At 44.9% G+C, this 15,164-nt stretch overlaps 1 protein-coding gene across 2 annotated transcripts in view; it reads right to left on the bottom strand.

Annotated features, from left to right (window-relative positions):
• Positions 1-3,373: 3,373 nt before the first annotated feature.
• The window catches only part of myo1eb (myosin IEb), a 19,045-nt gene continuing 7,254 nt past the window's right edge, over positions 3,374-15,164 (bottom strand). The window contains exons 3-27 of one of the 2 annotated variants that reach the window (XM_085424079.1): positions 15,155-15,164; positions 14,980-15,074; positions 14,815-14,902; positions 14,074-14,163; positions 13,858-13,989; positions 13,654-13,788; positions 13,446-13,578; positions 13,154-13,350; positions 12,993-13,073; positions 12,761-12,847; positions 10,818-10,904; positions 8,016-8,183; positions 7,845-7,930; positions 7,311-7,392; positions 7,003-7,208; positions 6,780-6,924; positions 6,492-6,606; positions 6,239-6,408; positions 5,935-6,080; positions 5,601-5,747; positions 5,153-5,310; positions 5,001-5,075; positions 4,735-4,924; positions 4,463-4,626; positions 3,374-4,226 (exon numbers count right to left, since the gene is read on the bottom strand). The exon at positions 15,155-15,164 is cut by the window's right edge and continues 80 nt beyond it. In XM_085424079.1, the coding sequence (XP_085280205.1) occupies positions 4,150-4,226; positions 4,463-4,626; positions 4,735-4,924; positions 5,001-5,075; positions 5,153-5,310; positions 5,601-5,747; positions 5,935-6,080; positions 6,239-6,408; positions 6,492-6,606; positions 6,780-6,924; positions 7,003-7,208; positions 7,311-7,392; positions 7,845-7,930; positions 8,016-8,183; positions 10,818-10,904; positions 12,761-12,847; positions 12,993-13,073; positions 13,154-13,350; positions 13,446-13,578; positions 13,654-13,788; positions 13,858-13,989; positions 14,074-14,163; positions 14,815-14,902; positions 14,980-15,074; positions 15,155-15,164 (3,064 nt within the window). In that variant the 3' untranslated portion in view covers positions 3,374-4,149. The remainder of the gene's footprint in view (positions 4,227-4,462; positions 4,627-4,734; positions 4,925-5,000; positions 5,076-5,152; positions 5,311-5,600; positions 5,748-5,934; positions 6,081-6,238; positions 6,409-6,491; positions 6,607-6,779; positions 6,925-7,002; positions 7,209-7,310; positions 7,393-7,844; positions 7,931-8,015; positions 8,184-10,817; positions 10,905-12,760; positions 12,848-12,992; positions 13,074-13,153; positions 13,351-13,445; positions 13,579-13,653; positions 13,789-13,857; positions 13,990-14,073; positions 14,164-14,814; positions 14,903-14,979; positions 15,075-15,154) is intronic. The other variant, XM_085424080.1, reaches the window with a different exon arrangement.

The following is a 15,164-nucleotide window of genomic DNA, read 5'->3' as shown; positions in this document are numbered from 1 at the left end:
TGTGTTCTTCGGTTGTTTGAGAGAGCACCATGTTAACAAACCTGTTCTGATATTGGCTTTAAATATGGGCAATGGATTCGTATCTGGAACTGTCTTTTGGGAAAATACAAACCACGTGTTACTCAGAAATTATTCTTTTTTTTTTTGTACTGTGCTGCAATTAATTAGTACACAATTAACTTTTATTGACTCTGCACACAGGATATGCTTGGGAAGGTGGGATATGGGGGGAGTTGGAGCTCCACAAAGTGATGAAGGGAGGACGTTCATATTGTACTGAAGAAAAGAGTAATGAGCGTGCTGTTTGCACTGCCAGCTCACATATGTCCCTTTGATAAACAATATTCTAATGAAAGTCAGAGCATGTACACTGGTGCACAGTTCAAAACAAAGGTTATTCAGAAAAACATGGCCTCTTTTTAATAAACGTTTGTTTCCAAAGGAATTTGTAAAATTTCAGAAGTTTTACAATGAATTGGAAGATAACTCCGATGTAGTTAAAATAAAACACTCTGTGAGAGTTAATATATAAACTCTTAACACCTAGTTAGCATTAACAAGTGTTAAATGATCAACTCCAGACAGATTTGGTTTTAAATCAGAGTTAACGTACTGGCTCTCCACAAACATTAAACTCTGTGGTGTGGATCCACGTAGACACTTTAATTGTGTTGAAATTGTTGTGGAGTTTTCTGTCAAAAAAAAAAAGTGGCCTGCAACATGGTCACTGTGATCAAGCTGTTTTATTTCTGCAGGCAGGCAGGAGAGCCAACACACATCAAACATCACAGTTCAGTCATGCGAGCTCTGAGACAGGAGTGGTGCTCCCACTCCAAGGAAGAGGGAGGAAGTTACAAACATCACACTATGAAAGGGAACCGTGGGCGCGCTGTTTTGTGCCTTTGGCGTTATCAGCACCTGTAAAGGGAGTTGTCTTCTCCATCTGCTGAGGCTGGAATAAGTTCATCTAGTTTTAGAAACTTTCACTGAACAGTCTATTACAGCGTCACAGCTCAGCACATAAATACTCTAAATGAGAACAATAGAAATTTTCTATTACAAAATCAAATCTGACCGCATTAATCTGGGCATGCTGTGTGCCGTCTCATTGGAGGGCCACTTTAGTGTTCAAGTAGTGCAAAACAAACAAACAATCGCCAACAAATATTTCCTAAAACGTTTTGTTTGTTCTTTAAAATTTGAAATATTTTATAACAAGACAAATGCTTGTTCTGCCCTCTTAACTAACTGAAGCCTTTCATTGATCTACCAAATAAACACACTGGTCCTGTCTGTCTGTGCACACATGTGGCAGCACTGTGTTCGTATTTAATGCATAAGTGTGCACATGAGTGTTTGACTCTGTCACTGAGCAAACACAGACGATCCCTCAGCATGTTTGTAAGTACGGGTGACGTGAGCCGCACATGGCCCCCGGGCCCCGAGTTTGAGACCCCTCAGCAGGTCACAGCTGAGAGAATATATCCAGCATCACAGAAAAATGTGTTTTCATCATGAAACAAAATAAAAATGTCCTCTGCCAATCAACATCCCAAACACCTTTGAATTGGCGCAGATTCTCAGTGTTCACCGAGTCTGTGCATTTGTCACAAACAAGGCTCATCACTGTTCATTACACACCAACAAACAGCTGCTGTCACTGAGCTCACTGACAGATGTTCTTTGCTGTCGAGAAACGAATATCGTCTGCTTTCATTTAAACGGAGATACTAGGCTTTACCACTAGGTGGCAGTAAAGGCGTTAGTAGATCATTCAATTCAATTCAGTCGATTGTTCCTTCTCTCCTTTAAATGTGTTTTTAATGTCCACACAGCCATTTCTGCAAGAGTGAACTGATGTTCGAGCTCAGTCTGAGTGAATCAGCACCTTTAGTTTGCAGCGGTGTTGCTGCAGCAGGAGCATAATATTAAAGAAACGTCCCCGACTCAGTCTGACAGCAGACGCTTGACATCAGGTGAACCCTGATTTCTTTTAAGGAGGGGATGGTGGTTATTAGTAATCCATGCTTACACTGTGATGGATTATGAAGAAGAGGGATAACTCTATGTGTGAAGAAGTTCATGAACGTTAAAGGGATTGTTGGCTCAACAGAGCTCTGACTGTTTGTCAGCCTGGCTACAGAGCTGAAGAGAAACCTGGGGTTGTTCTTATTTTCTTCAATCAGTGATGAATAGTAAGATGTTCTGGCTTTGCGGAGGGCTTTCTTATAAAGCAGCAAACTATTTCTCCAGGCTAAATGATGATCCTCTAAATTTGTGACACGCCATTTCCTCTCCAGCTTACGAGTCATCTGCTTTAGGCTACGTGTTTGAGAATTATACCACGGAGTCAGGTACTTCTGATTAGAGACCTTAGTTTTCACAGGAGCTACAGTATCCAGAGTCGTACGTAGTGAGGAGGTGAAATTATTAACAAGATAATCGACCTCTGTTGGAGCAGCGTTCAGATAGCTGCTCTGCTCTGTGTTGGTACAGGACATTGAAGATGATAACAGTGGGTGGATTATATTCTTAAACTTAGTTACAGCGCTTTCAGAGCAGCACCAACTGCAGGCCAACATGGCGGAGGTGGAAGGAGAAATTGAAGATGATAACAGTGGGTGGATTATATTCTTAAAGTAAAACTGAGATGAGATGTTCAGTTTCTATGTCAGAGTGTGATCAAAAACACTGCAGCAGGTTAATCAGAATGAGCACAGGGTAATCTTCGAAAACACATTTGTACAATGAACACTGCTTCAGTTGCAAAACCAATTTTAAAAGTGTGTTTACCTCCACTCTGACATGACAGGAAGACAAAGCTGTGCAATTTGTGATTCACATAAATACCTGAAATGTTGCATTGAACCACTTTATGGTCGCATTTAAAATTTAACAAAGTCATTTTTAATAAACATGCAAAACAGTAGCATTAACCTGCACAAGCTGCAAGATTTATTAATTTATTACAACTCACCCTACTGTGTGACGTTCCAGTCTCAGAGTTATTCTGACATTTATCACTACAGTTTTTCCTTTTGGTGTAAAACAACAGAGACACTATGGGACGGATGAGCCAATCTTTTCCAACTGTACCTAAAACCAGCACAACCCACTTGGTCAAAAGGACTCTGGGTAATGTAGTGTCCTGCTGTTTTTGTGCAATTTTAAAAAAAACAATACACAGATAATTTTTAAAAAATGAATTAAAGTTTACGTTAAGGAAAAAAATCCAAATTATAAAAATCAGAAAAAGAAAAAAGTTAAAATGAAAGAAAACAGGTGTACCAGGTGAGCTGATCAGCTCAGGTAAGCTGCTGATTCAGGATAGGCTGCAGCTGAAACATTGATCCCGACAGAAACCACAGCTGAACATTGATCATCTACATCTGTTTATTTCAGGTAAAAAATATTTCCGTTTTAATGATGAGACAAATAAAATACCTTTATTTGTATATCAAAGCTCCTGTGTGACGTTCAGGGTCTGTTCATCTGCTCTGTTAATGACAAATACTGTACAGGGCTTTAAATCTGCCACTGTGCTCACTTTGTTTTATTTCAGGGCTGTAATAAACACTGCAGGCTGCAGGGGGCACTGGATGGACTTCAGATGAATAAACCTTGCTGTCCTCACTGACCGGCCTCATGAATACTACCTGGCTAAACTAGTTATTCACATTTTTGTACAACACTGGTTAACCATCAACTCTAAGCCGTGATGCAGCCTCCTGCTGCCCTCCTCTCACTCCATCTCTTGTAGACCAGAAAGATGGAAGGTCTTTGAACTGGAATTTAAAAATCTAGCACATGCAGTGTGTCAGAATGAGGACACCAATTAACTGTCAGATATACGGGGCTCCACCTGAGATGATCAGAGACTGAAGTCACACGAGGACACTGTGAAAACGAAGTTTTATGGGGACATGTAACCTGTATGCAGCGTTAATGGGACATTGGGAGTCCAGGAGTCAGCATGTCGGCACACCACACCCTGACCTTTCACCTCTGGGTACAGTGCAGCTGTTTGTTAGCACGCCATCTTCAGCAGTCAGCCTCCTTTTAGCTCTCAACCAATGTGTTGAAAGCTCCTATGACCTATGACCCCAGCTGCAGCAGCAGGTTGGTACCTCTGACCCCTGGAATCGAGGTCTAGATCTTCTCCACATAGTTTCCAGGGAACATCCCCTCTCTGCCCCGCAAGCGACCAAACCACCAACCAGATGGATCTGTGGAAATGGAAAAACAATGCGTAGGACAAACATTCAGGTAAGCAAGAGAACTAAGCGACCGTGCGCGGTCCTTGTGGGAACTACGCGACCGTGCACGGTCCTTGTGGGAACTACGATTCTGGATGAAAAAAATCCCTCTTTGTTTTAGTACTACTGTGCAACTACATTTAATGTTGTTTAACAAGGTGTGTGATATCTAGTAACATCAATACAAGGTGGGGTATGGGTACTACCTTCAGTGACTATCTCAATGAGGTCCTCAGCATTGAAGCTAAGCTCATCGGTGTCCTGGGCATCGTAGGCGTACAGAGCTCTGCAGTGAGGAGTTCGGGGCTTCGGTTTGGGTCGACCCGCTCCAGGAGGAGGCTTCACCTCCTTTGAACGGCGCCGGTGTACCCTACAGGTGAGAAACAGGGATTACTAGTCATTTACGGATGGTCCGTTTACTGGTCATACTGGTGACCACAGTTATTTCATAACACTGGGTCACTCCAAGCGGTCTCACCCTGCGGCACCCTGATCGGGAACATCCATAAAGCCCATATCCTGGTTTTGATGGGGACGACTGTCATGGCGACGCTGGTTCTGGAGGCGGGGCAGGGTAGGTTGCTCCATGCTAGACTGCTGTCTCAGCAACGAGCCTCTGGAGTAGGCGCTGCCCTCCTTCAGGGCTCCACTCCCTCTGGAGCGAGATGCTGATGAGAATAAGAAACGTCAAAAGAGTCTTCTAAGAAGTCGTGAAAACACCTGAAACTTGGTTTTTGCTGATACCCGAGTGTTGCTGGTTACTGGGTGGAGCACGGTTTCCCATGTAGCGGCTCTTCCGGTTGTCTTTCCGGGTGGGACCTAGACGACAAACAGACAGGAAGTAATGCCGAGTGGACAAGAGGTTACGCTGGTGACTAAGTCAAGTCACAACTTACGGGAGTTTTTAGGCAGGCCCGGTCCGATGGAGACCTGCAGGACCTTTCCGCTGGGCTTCAAGACTGCCTCGTCACCCTGACCCACCTGGAACTGGATCTGTCTGGATCCTGAGGAGCTGAACAGACCCCAGCCACCTTTCTTCACCTTAAACTCCAGGCTGGACGGAGAGAGAAGTGTAGAGATAGAGGCAGTGTTTGGTTAGTACCGGTCAGATCTGATGACTCATTGTTAAACCTGGGTTTAAGTGTTGGTTTCTCAGTGCAGGAACTACGTTCATTGGTTGTGCAGTTTGACTCCTTGCTTGTCTCAAAACACCAAAATGGCAACAGTGAAAATGCTCATCAGGAGACTTGGGTGGCCAAAGGGCGAGGCCATGGCGGCTAGCTTCACTTTTAAATACAGTGCATGAGGTATGCTGGAGAACGACAGATCGTGTTTAAAACTTACAGGTTATTGAATTTTAGTGGCAACTTCCTCTGCGTTTTGTCCTCATAACGTTTGACCAGCAGACTCAGAAACTCAGTTTTAAAGACACTCTGAAGAACGCTGTCGTACTCCTCTTCATGGATGATGAAGAAGTCGTCCTGAAGAGTGCTAACAAACAGAAAGGTAGGTCAGAGAAAGGCAGTAATATTTTGAATGCTATACAACAATTGCTATCTTCTAATAGCTTCATGTTTCTATTTCCAGTTCTACTTTTTGACCCAGTGGAAAGTACTAATCTGGCTCTGCTGTCATTTTTTGGTTCTAATTGTAGTTTTTCCCAGTTCTGATGGTATACCTCAGAGAAACAGACTGGATTTTGTTGATCTCAATCTTCCTCTTGAGAACCTCCTGGATTTGACCTTTATCTGGACCGTGTTTCACCTTCTCGCGACCAATCATGTAAAGGAACTTTGGTGTCAGGATAAGGTCTCTCTTCACGGACTGTGGAACAACAGAAAAAGCAACATTTCCAAGAGGAAAGAAATATTCAGGGACTCTATCAGACATGATGGTAAACACTCTCCAGCCGAGGACGTGTTCAAACAGGAGAACAGAACCAGATCTAGGCCTGTGGTTTTGCTTTTAGGTTGGGTTCCTACCCTGAATCTGCGGTCATATTTCACCACGACGTCAGCAAAATCAATTCTCTCTCTGCGGCCGACAAACTGTCTGATCTCAGGATGGTTATCGGTCCCGATATAATCACCCACAAAGTTCCTGTTGATGCTGTTTCTGCGGCGCTCTTTTTTGTTCAGCACAACATCAGAGGCTAGAGGAAACACGAATTAAAAGTTATTGAAAACAAACTCAGATTCAGAGTTTTTTTAACCCATCTATCAAAAACAATCTTACCTTCCTCCCTCATCTTGACGTATTTGCGAACAGCAACATGTTTGCGCCACGCCTTCTGGATGACACGAGCATACCCGTTATATTTCCTCTCCCTCATCTCCTCCAACAGAAAGAGCTGGAGAGAGGAAGCGACACCATTATGACAAACGGAGCCAGGCCCTGACAGGCCAAGATGACCGTGGGTGACAGCGGACCACAGCGCCGACACCCGGTACCAGGTTCTACCTCAGGCGTGCTGAATCTCAGCGTTCCTGATTGCAGTTAAACCACTTGCTGAGCTTTTCTTACCGACTCGGGAGCTTTGATGAAGACTTTGGTCTTCCCCAGCTGGAACTGATCCTGGTCCATATTGACCGAGTTGAGGAGGTGCAGCACTCCCTGACGCTCATCACCTCTCCACTGAGGCCAGGACTCCTTCGTCAGGATGGCGTACCTGCAGCACGGCAGTACGAGTTAGAACCTTAACTTCGTCCCATTAGCTTAAATATCCTAACCATGATTGACCTCCGACCTCTGCAGGAACTTATTGAAGACTCGTCTGTAAGCATATCCAGCTCGACGGACTCTGATGTTCTCTCGCAGGCCCAGGTACTCCACCTGGTGTCTGACCCTGTTCTCCTCCCAGTCCCGGGAGCGTTTGGTTTCATTGGGCTTGATGCAGCGGATGTAGTGGGGGGTGCACTTCATCAGGGTCTGCACCAGACTATTAGCTTGTTTCTAGAGGGCAGCGAACACACACCTGAGAACCACACCTGGCAAAGCTGCTTATTTCACTGTCATTTTAATTCTTAGTGGAGGTCCAACCTCCAGCTTTCTCACCTTGATCTTACTGCTAGCGGTGGTCGGTCGCCCTCGCTTCTCAGCCTCCAGGTTCTCAGGGAACAGAGCTCTGATGAACGGACTGCCCACAAACACACCACAGAGAAGGGATTGTGTCAGAGACACACACACACACACACACACACACACACACACAGCTTAGTAATGTGATTACTTCCACGCTTTGAACGCTGCATGGTTGTACTCTCTCAATGTTATCCATTGTTGATCTGTACGTGTCTGTTGCCATGGACGCCACACGCGCTTACGTCACTGTCATGAGACTCTCTCACAAACAAAATCACGGTTTAGTAACCCAGTGACACAGCGTGCTAACGAGAAAGTAACAGTAATCTAATTACTTTTTTGCAATGTTAAACCCTTCACTCATTACTTGAAAAAAGTAATCAGATTACAGTAACACTGCCCATGTCTGCTGACAACAGGATTCCTGACAAAGATGACGCGTTTATTCACTGCAGTTTTGCATCAGGGGCTCCTAAAACATCCCACATCCACGCACAGAGTACTTACAATTCGCTGCTCTGCATCAGCTCGATGATGTCATTGAACAACACATCTCTGTTCCTCTCACAGAACCCGCTGACATCATACGACACCTGCCCACAGACACAGGTGCGGTCAGTAAACACAGACAGATGTGGTCATTAAAAACTCTGACAGGTATACAGGTGAGGTGAGGACCTTTCCAGCATAGTGGTGGACTATGAATCCTTTGTTCCAGCTGCTGAAGTGTTCGTGAGATCCAATCTGTCCCTGTAATTTCTGCAGCAGGGTCTGATCCGCCCCCTCACCTTTAGCGTGCATCGTGGCGCACACGTCGTCCAGGATGCTCATGATCCCAGGAGGATTCTGCAAAACAGAGGGTGTTCACTGAAAATACAGCTGTTTGAATTTGGTTTTATATAGTCTGACTTATAGTTTGTTCAAAACTGAGAGTTCAGCTCCTACAAGCAGCAGAAATCTCACCTGTACTCAGGTAATATCATAGCTGCATCAAGAGACCAAACAAGCCAAACGAGCCACACACTGTTTTTAAGCTTGTAAAGAGCAGATGTCTTTATCTGTTAATTAAAACTCAACGCCCACGAATACTCAATTAAAAACACTCGACTTTCACCATAAATACAAAAGTGAGAGTAATATTTGAGGACCAGTTCTGTTTACATTATACATGCTTCCCTTAGGCAGCATCATTAGAAGACATAGCATACATTTACACTGCTATGCAGATGACACCCAGCTCTATCTGTGCATGAAGCCAGATAACACACACCAATGAGTTAAACTGCAGGAATGTCTTAAAGACATAAAGACCTGGATGGCCGCTAACTTTCTGCTTCTTAATTCAGATCAAACTGAGGTTATTGTACTCGGCCCTGAAAAGCTTAGAAATATGGTATCTAAGCAGATTCTTACTCTGGATGGCATTACCTTGGCCTCCAGTAACACTGTGAGGAACCTTGGAGTCATTTTTGACCAGGACATGTCCTTCAATGCACATATTAAACAAATATGTAAGACTGCTTTCTTCCATTTGTGCAACATCTCTAAAGTTAGAAATATCCTGTCTCAGAGTGACGCTGAAAAACTAGTTCATGCATTTATTACTTCCAGGCTGGACGACTGTAATTCATTATTATCAGGAAGTCCAAAAAAACTCCCTGAAAAGCCTTCAGCTGATCCAAAATGCTGCAGCAAGAGTCCTGACAGGGACTAGAAAGAGAGCAGATTTCTCCTGTTTTGGCTTCCTGTTAAATCCAGGATTCAAAGTCCTGCTCCTCACATACAAAGTCTTAAATAATCAGGCCCCATCTTATCTTAATGACCTTGTAGTACCATATCAGCCTATTAGAGCACTTCGCTCTCGCTCTGCAGGCCTACTTGTTGTAGAGTATTTAAAAGCAGTTTTGGCTCACATTCATGAAGAAGTCTGAAGGGTCCCTGAGTCTAACAGACCGCACACTTTGATAGGAATCCTTTACATGAGTAAAAATTGCAGTAGTATTATAAAATGAGCAGGCCACCCCTCTCCAGATTTAGGGCTGAACGATTATGGAAAATAATCTAATTGCGATTTTTTTGCCCCAATATTGCGATTGCGATGCGATATGCGATTATTTTTTAAGGTCTTTGTCTTCTGTATTATTAAACAAAGACAAGCAATACATCTTATAGTATGGCCAATACTATATTACATTAATTTTAAACTGTTCTTTCCTGGAAGACAGACCTCTGTTATGATGACATGAGGTGATGCATGAATTGATGACTGACATTTTTATTTAACTTCTTCAATCACAACAGTATATTTGAACATACACAATAGTTTATTTTTAGCTTACAAACATCTGAGCATAAAGTGCTGACAAGGAACCCTGGTGTAAACATTAAAATGAAAGTCAGTACAATGTGCAGATTGCAGAAATATACATAAACAAAATCAGTGGCTTTACCACACTCAGTTTTTCGACATCTGTGAACTACTAGACAGTCATTCAATTAAAAAATAATATTAAATAAATAAAACTAATAAATAAAAAATACACACATCTTACTGATCTCTGCAGTCAGTAACATTACACATAAAGTGCAAACATAATAGCAATTGTATAAACACACACACAAACACGCCTTTAAAGTTTAAAGGCGTGAAATTGGACGGTCTAGTTCTGATTAGCGTCGCCGCTGTCTCGGTGGAGTTTAATAAACTCGGCCATCTGCTTCTTGCTATCTAAAATATAACCAGACACTGGTGTAAATTCTCGACTGTCTCATACTTCTGTTTAATAAGTTTTCTGTTTGACGTTTAGTCAGCTGTGTGAAAACCAAGGAGGAACCCACCCGGGGGATTAATAAAGTTTTATTTTATCTAATCTAATAACTTTAATCTCAGCCAAACCGATTTACTCACGAACAAACAAAACACTGAAAAAAGCCCAACAATAACATTTTTAGGTTGTCTAAGTGACTTATATATTACGTTTAACCCGAGCAGCGAAACTCCGCGGTGATCTGAACATGATGTGCCGGGAGTTGTGCCGTTCTCGGACAGCCTTCGGCGCGTCGCTGTGACGTAATCGGTCTACAAATGCGGCCTCAGGAGGATGCAGCCCATGAATTTGGACATGTCCAGAGTATAATCGCAGCCTTTGCGGTTAGAAAATTGCACTTGATCATGTCGCGATATTATCGCAAATGCGATATATCGTTCAGCCCTATCCAGATTCCAGAAGATGGCTAATGACAAAAAACATTAGCTTAAAGGGCAGGTGGGGTTAAAGTGGGAGGAGCTAAATCCTCTGTCAGACAGAATCAACTCGGGGGGCAACTGACCCTCAAGATGGAGCGTAAATCCTGCTGCAGTTCTTAATGATGTAACAAATGATTAATGTCAGTAATGTTTGTACAAGAATAAAAACACAGAGATGGAGAGGAGTACTTGTTAAATTTATCAGAGCTGTGTTCAGTGATTTGCGAACTCACCAGTTTGGACTCGATGAGGTCACAGACCACCTTGTTGTTAAAATATTCGATGGGAGTCCATTTGATTCCCTCCTGTACGTATTCCTCCTGCAGACATAACGGCAACATCCGGCTTCACATTTAGTCTGTTTATTTAAAGGAGGTCCCTGACGTTTGTCCGACAATGTTATCAGTCAAAGTCAGCAGCGCTCCACCCGCACACAGAGCAGGCGGAGCACTGCTTTCCCCTCCTGAGGTTTTTGTATACTTTATTAATCCCCTGTAGGGAAATGACTCTGCATTCACTCAGTGAAGCAGTGTTGCCTGATGTCAGAGTCTCTTTGAGGCAGTCTGAAAGGCTTTTTCCATGGCCTCTCTGAACTCCTCCCACACCAGAGTTCTTGTTTCAGCCACTGCCCGAGCCACATTTGGCTTGGCCTGTTAGTACCGATCAGCTGCTTCCGAAGTCCGACAGGCTAACCACGCCCAATACGACTCCCTCTTCAGCCTGGTGGTTCCCCTCACCTCTGGTGTCTGTCTTTACCCGAGTGTCCACAACATATGGTCCAGGTCTGGTGATACGATTACAAAATCGATCATCAACCTGCGGCCTAGGACGTCCTGGTGCCACGTGCACTTATGGACACACTGTGGTTTGCACAGAAGTCCAATAACAAAACACAGCGCTGGTTCAGATCTGGGACACCGTTCCTCCCAGTCACACGCCTCCAGGTCTCGCTGTAATATAGAGTCCCCAGGTGGAGCAGCTTCAAACACCCCACCCAGGGACTCCAAGAAGACCAGGTACTCCGAACTGTCATTCAGCACAGACGACAGTCAGGACCCGTTCCCCACCAGGAAGGTGCAGGGAACAAACCCCTTCGTTCACTGGGAGAAACCCCAACATACAGGCACCAAGCCGAGAGGATACTAGGATACCCACCCCAGCCCACAGGAGTATGTGGTGTCTGGCTCACTTCTACGGGCCATTTGACCCTTACACAACCTTTGCAGGAGCAAAGAGAGCTGCCCTTTGTCACCAATTCTGTTCGTAGCCAAGTGGTGGAAGGCTTTCACATCGGTGCTCTCAGAATCTCATCGGCAGAAGTTAGCGGGAGATCGACAGACGGATTGGTGCGGCTGCTGCAGTGATGCGGACGCCGCACCGGTCCGTCGTGGTGAAGAAAGAGCTGAGTGTAAAAATTAAGCTCTCAATTTACCGGACGATCTACGTCCCTACCCTCACCTATGGTCACGAGTTGTGGGTAGTGACCGAAAGAACGAGATCGCGGATACAAGCTGTGGAAATGGGCTTCCTCCGAGGGGTGGCTGGTCTCTCCCTTAGAGATAGGGTGAGGAGTTTGGCCATCTGGGAGGGGCTCAGAGTAGAGCCGCTGCTCCTTCACATCGAAAGGAGCCAGCTGAGGTGGTGACAAGGATGCATCCTGGGGGCCACCTGGGTGAGGTTTTCCAGGCATGTCCCACCAGGAGGAGGACTCAGGAAACACTGGAGGGGTTATATCTCTCGGTTGGCGTAGGAACGCTTTGATGTTCCCTTCGACAAGCTGGAGGAGGTGGCTGGGGAGAGTGATTTCTGGGCTTGTCTGCTTAAGTTCCCGCCCCTTGACCCGGCCCCGGACAAGTGGAAGAAGATGGACGGATTTATTTTAGTCAGTGCTGGTCACTCGGGAGGAAGCTGGAGGATTATTATTTGGATTCCTCGCACAAAAGTAACAAAGACAAAGTTCATCATCTCAGAAAATAGTTGGATCAAGATTTGTCCAATAAACACCTGTAATGTCATGTGATATTAACTCTTTTCCACTGATATTTTATGTAGTTTCAAAGTCAGGCTGAATCAGTCAAACTTAGTAACAACCACAAAATTAATCTAATCCCAGAATAATTGTATGTCACCTGTGCACCAAGCGTTCAACAGTTTATTAAAAAAAGAACAACGTCACCTGTTCAGCCTTCAGCGTGAGCTCAATAAAAATCTGCTGCAGCTTCTCGTTCACAAAGTTGATGCAAAACTGCTCAAAACCATTTTGCTAAAAAACAAAAAAGTAAAAGTTAATCAAGAATCAGAGTCGTTGATCATCAAATCAGCAGGAACAATCTAACGGGACCAGTTTGTTAAAGTGTGTTTATTATTGTTTTGTAAGGTGTGGCTTAAGACAGGAAGTGTGTTTGTACCTGGAAGATCTCGAAGCCGTAGATGTCGAGGACTCCGATGTTGAGCTCCTCCTGCTCCTTCTGCATGGCTTTATTAATACACTGACACAGAAACAGGAAGGTGAATGAGCAGCAGTTAAAGAACGCAGAACAAAGTGTGAAGGCTGTGTGCAGGCACTGACATCGACGAGGAAGTCGAAGAGTCGGGTGTACAGCGCTTTGGACAGGGCGTCTCGGGAGAAACAGGCCTGCTCGGTGTTCAGGGTCACCGAGATGGACTCGGTCTTCCCACCCCACTTACTGTCCATAATCCTGCTGGTCAGCTTACTGCAGAGACCGTCCTGAGAGATCCCCAGCAGGTAGGCCGGAAAGGCCAGGACTGATGAGGAGACAAGATTTTATTGGTTTAAGTGGTAATAAAAAACAAACAAAACAAACAATAGTGTCATGCTGCAGTGTCAGGGGCTTTCTCACAGTTCTGGCTCTCCACCACCGCGTAGTTGTTCTCCTCTCTGAAGCTGATGTTTCCCAGATGGAGAATTCCTGCGACGAGCTGAAGAACTGAATCCTGATCTTCCAGAGACAGACCGACCACTGACATGGCCTCCTGAGAGACACACAGGTACACACACTTTAACACACATACGCACGCACACGCACACGCACACACACGCATACAGACCATCGTATCCGAGAACTCCTTCTTGTCGTTAACGTCCTCCACCGTGTAGGTTCCCGTTTGGTTGAGGTAGTTGTAGTAGTCAGGGGTCGTGACCCCGAGGTTCTCCCTCTGCTCTGTGGTAGCCCCTCCCAGCAGCTGAAGTCAGAGGCCAGCATTAGCTTCCGTTAACAGTTATAGTACACGTTGCAGCACATATTGCAGTACCTGGTAGTAGATATGGAAGTTTCTCTCTCCTTGATTCTGGGAGACGACTCGACTTTTCTCCAGCAGGAAGTTGGAGATTTTGCCTCCATCAGGAGCTCCTCCTCGGCTGAACTGGATCTCGAAGTATTTGCCCTGTCGGGATAAGGGCGGCGTGTCTGTGGGCGTCTATGAATCTGCGCGGCGGCAGCCAAAGTATCTGTGTGCTATCATACTCACAAATCTGCTAGAGTTGTTGTTGCGGACGGTTTTAGCGTTTCCGAAGGCCTCGAGCAGAGGGTTGGACTGCAGGATGATGTCTTTGACGTGCTGCAGGTGATAACACAGGGTGGCATCGCTAACATCATCTGTAACCATGGTGACTATCAGCTGACACAAACAATCAGCCGTTTTCTGATATAACTAAGGAAGACCCGACGTGGCAAAAGGTGAAGAAATAAATTTAAAATGAAATCTTAACATATGTCCGATTTATTAAATTAAAATTAAACGTTTACTAATTATTAGAATTGTTATTATAAAATGATCTCTGTCTCTCTTCCACAGCATGTCTTTATCCTGTCTTCCTTCTCTCACCCCAACCAATCACAGCAGATGGCCCCGCCCCTCCCTGAGCCTGGTTCTGCCGGAGGTTTCTTCCTGTTAAAAGGGAGTTTTTCCTTCCCACTGTCGCCAAAGTGCTGCTCATAGGGGGTCATATGATTGCTGGGCTTTTCTCTGTATGTATTATTGTAGGGTCGACCTTACAATATAAAGCACCTTGATGCAGCTGTTGTTGTAATTTAGTGCTGTATAAATAAAACTGAATTGAGCGTCACATAAACAATGTTTCAAACCAGCACAGCAGCAGCGATGAGTGTCGAGATAAACTACAAAGTGCAAAAACGATTTATACCACAAGGTGGAGCAGTGAGGCAGTGTTACCTTTATGTCAACCAATCAATGGCCTCCGATTCTGACCTGAACTTTGTCGCCTCCTCCGGACACTTTGGACACATAGCTCATGATGTATTTGGCAGCAACAGTTTTTCCGGCGCCGCTCTCGCCGCTGACACGCAAAGACAGACATCACGTTACACATTTGTGAAAAGAGTCTGTTTGAAGGGAGCTTTAAGCCCCGCCTACCTGATGATGACACACTGGTTCTCGCTGTCTATCATCATGTTTCTGTACATGTTGTCAGCCAGTGCGTAGATGTGGGGGGGGTTCTCGTACTGAGCCTGTCGGGGGCGGGGCATTCAATCAGCTATTTGTCTGTTTTTCGTTTGTATTTGTCTGTCGATTGGCCGCTCAGTCTTACCGCGCCCTGG

Source organism: Rhamphochromis longiceps, linkage group LG11, assembly GCF_057381845.1.
Source record: "Rhamphochromis longiceps isolate RC_006_pf linkage group LG11, R_longiceps_female_GT1.1, whole genome shotgun sequence".
Taxonomy (NCBI): Eukaryota; Metazoa; Chordata; class Actinopteri; order Cichliformes; family Cichlidae; genus Rhamphochromis; species Rhamphochromis longiceps.
The sequence above is the reverse complement of the archived record's forward strand: the minus strand, read 5'-3'. Positions and strand labels throughout refer to the sequence as shown.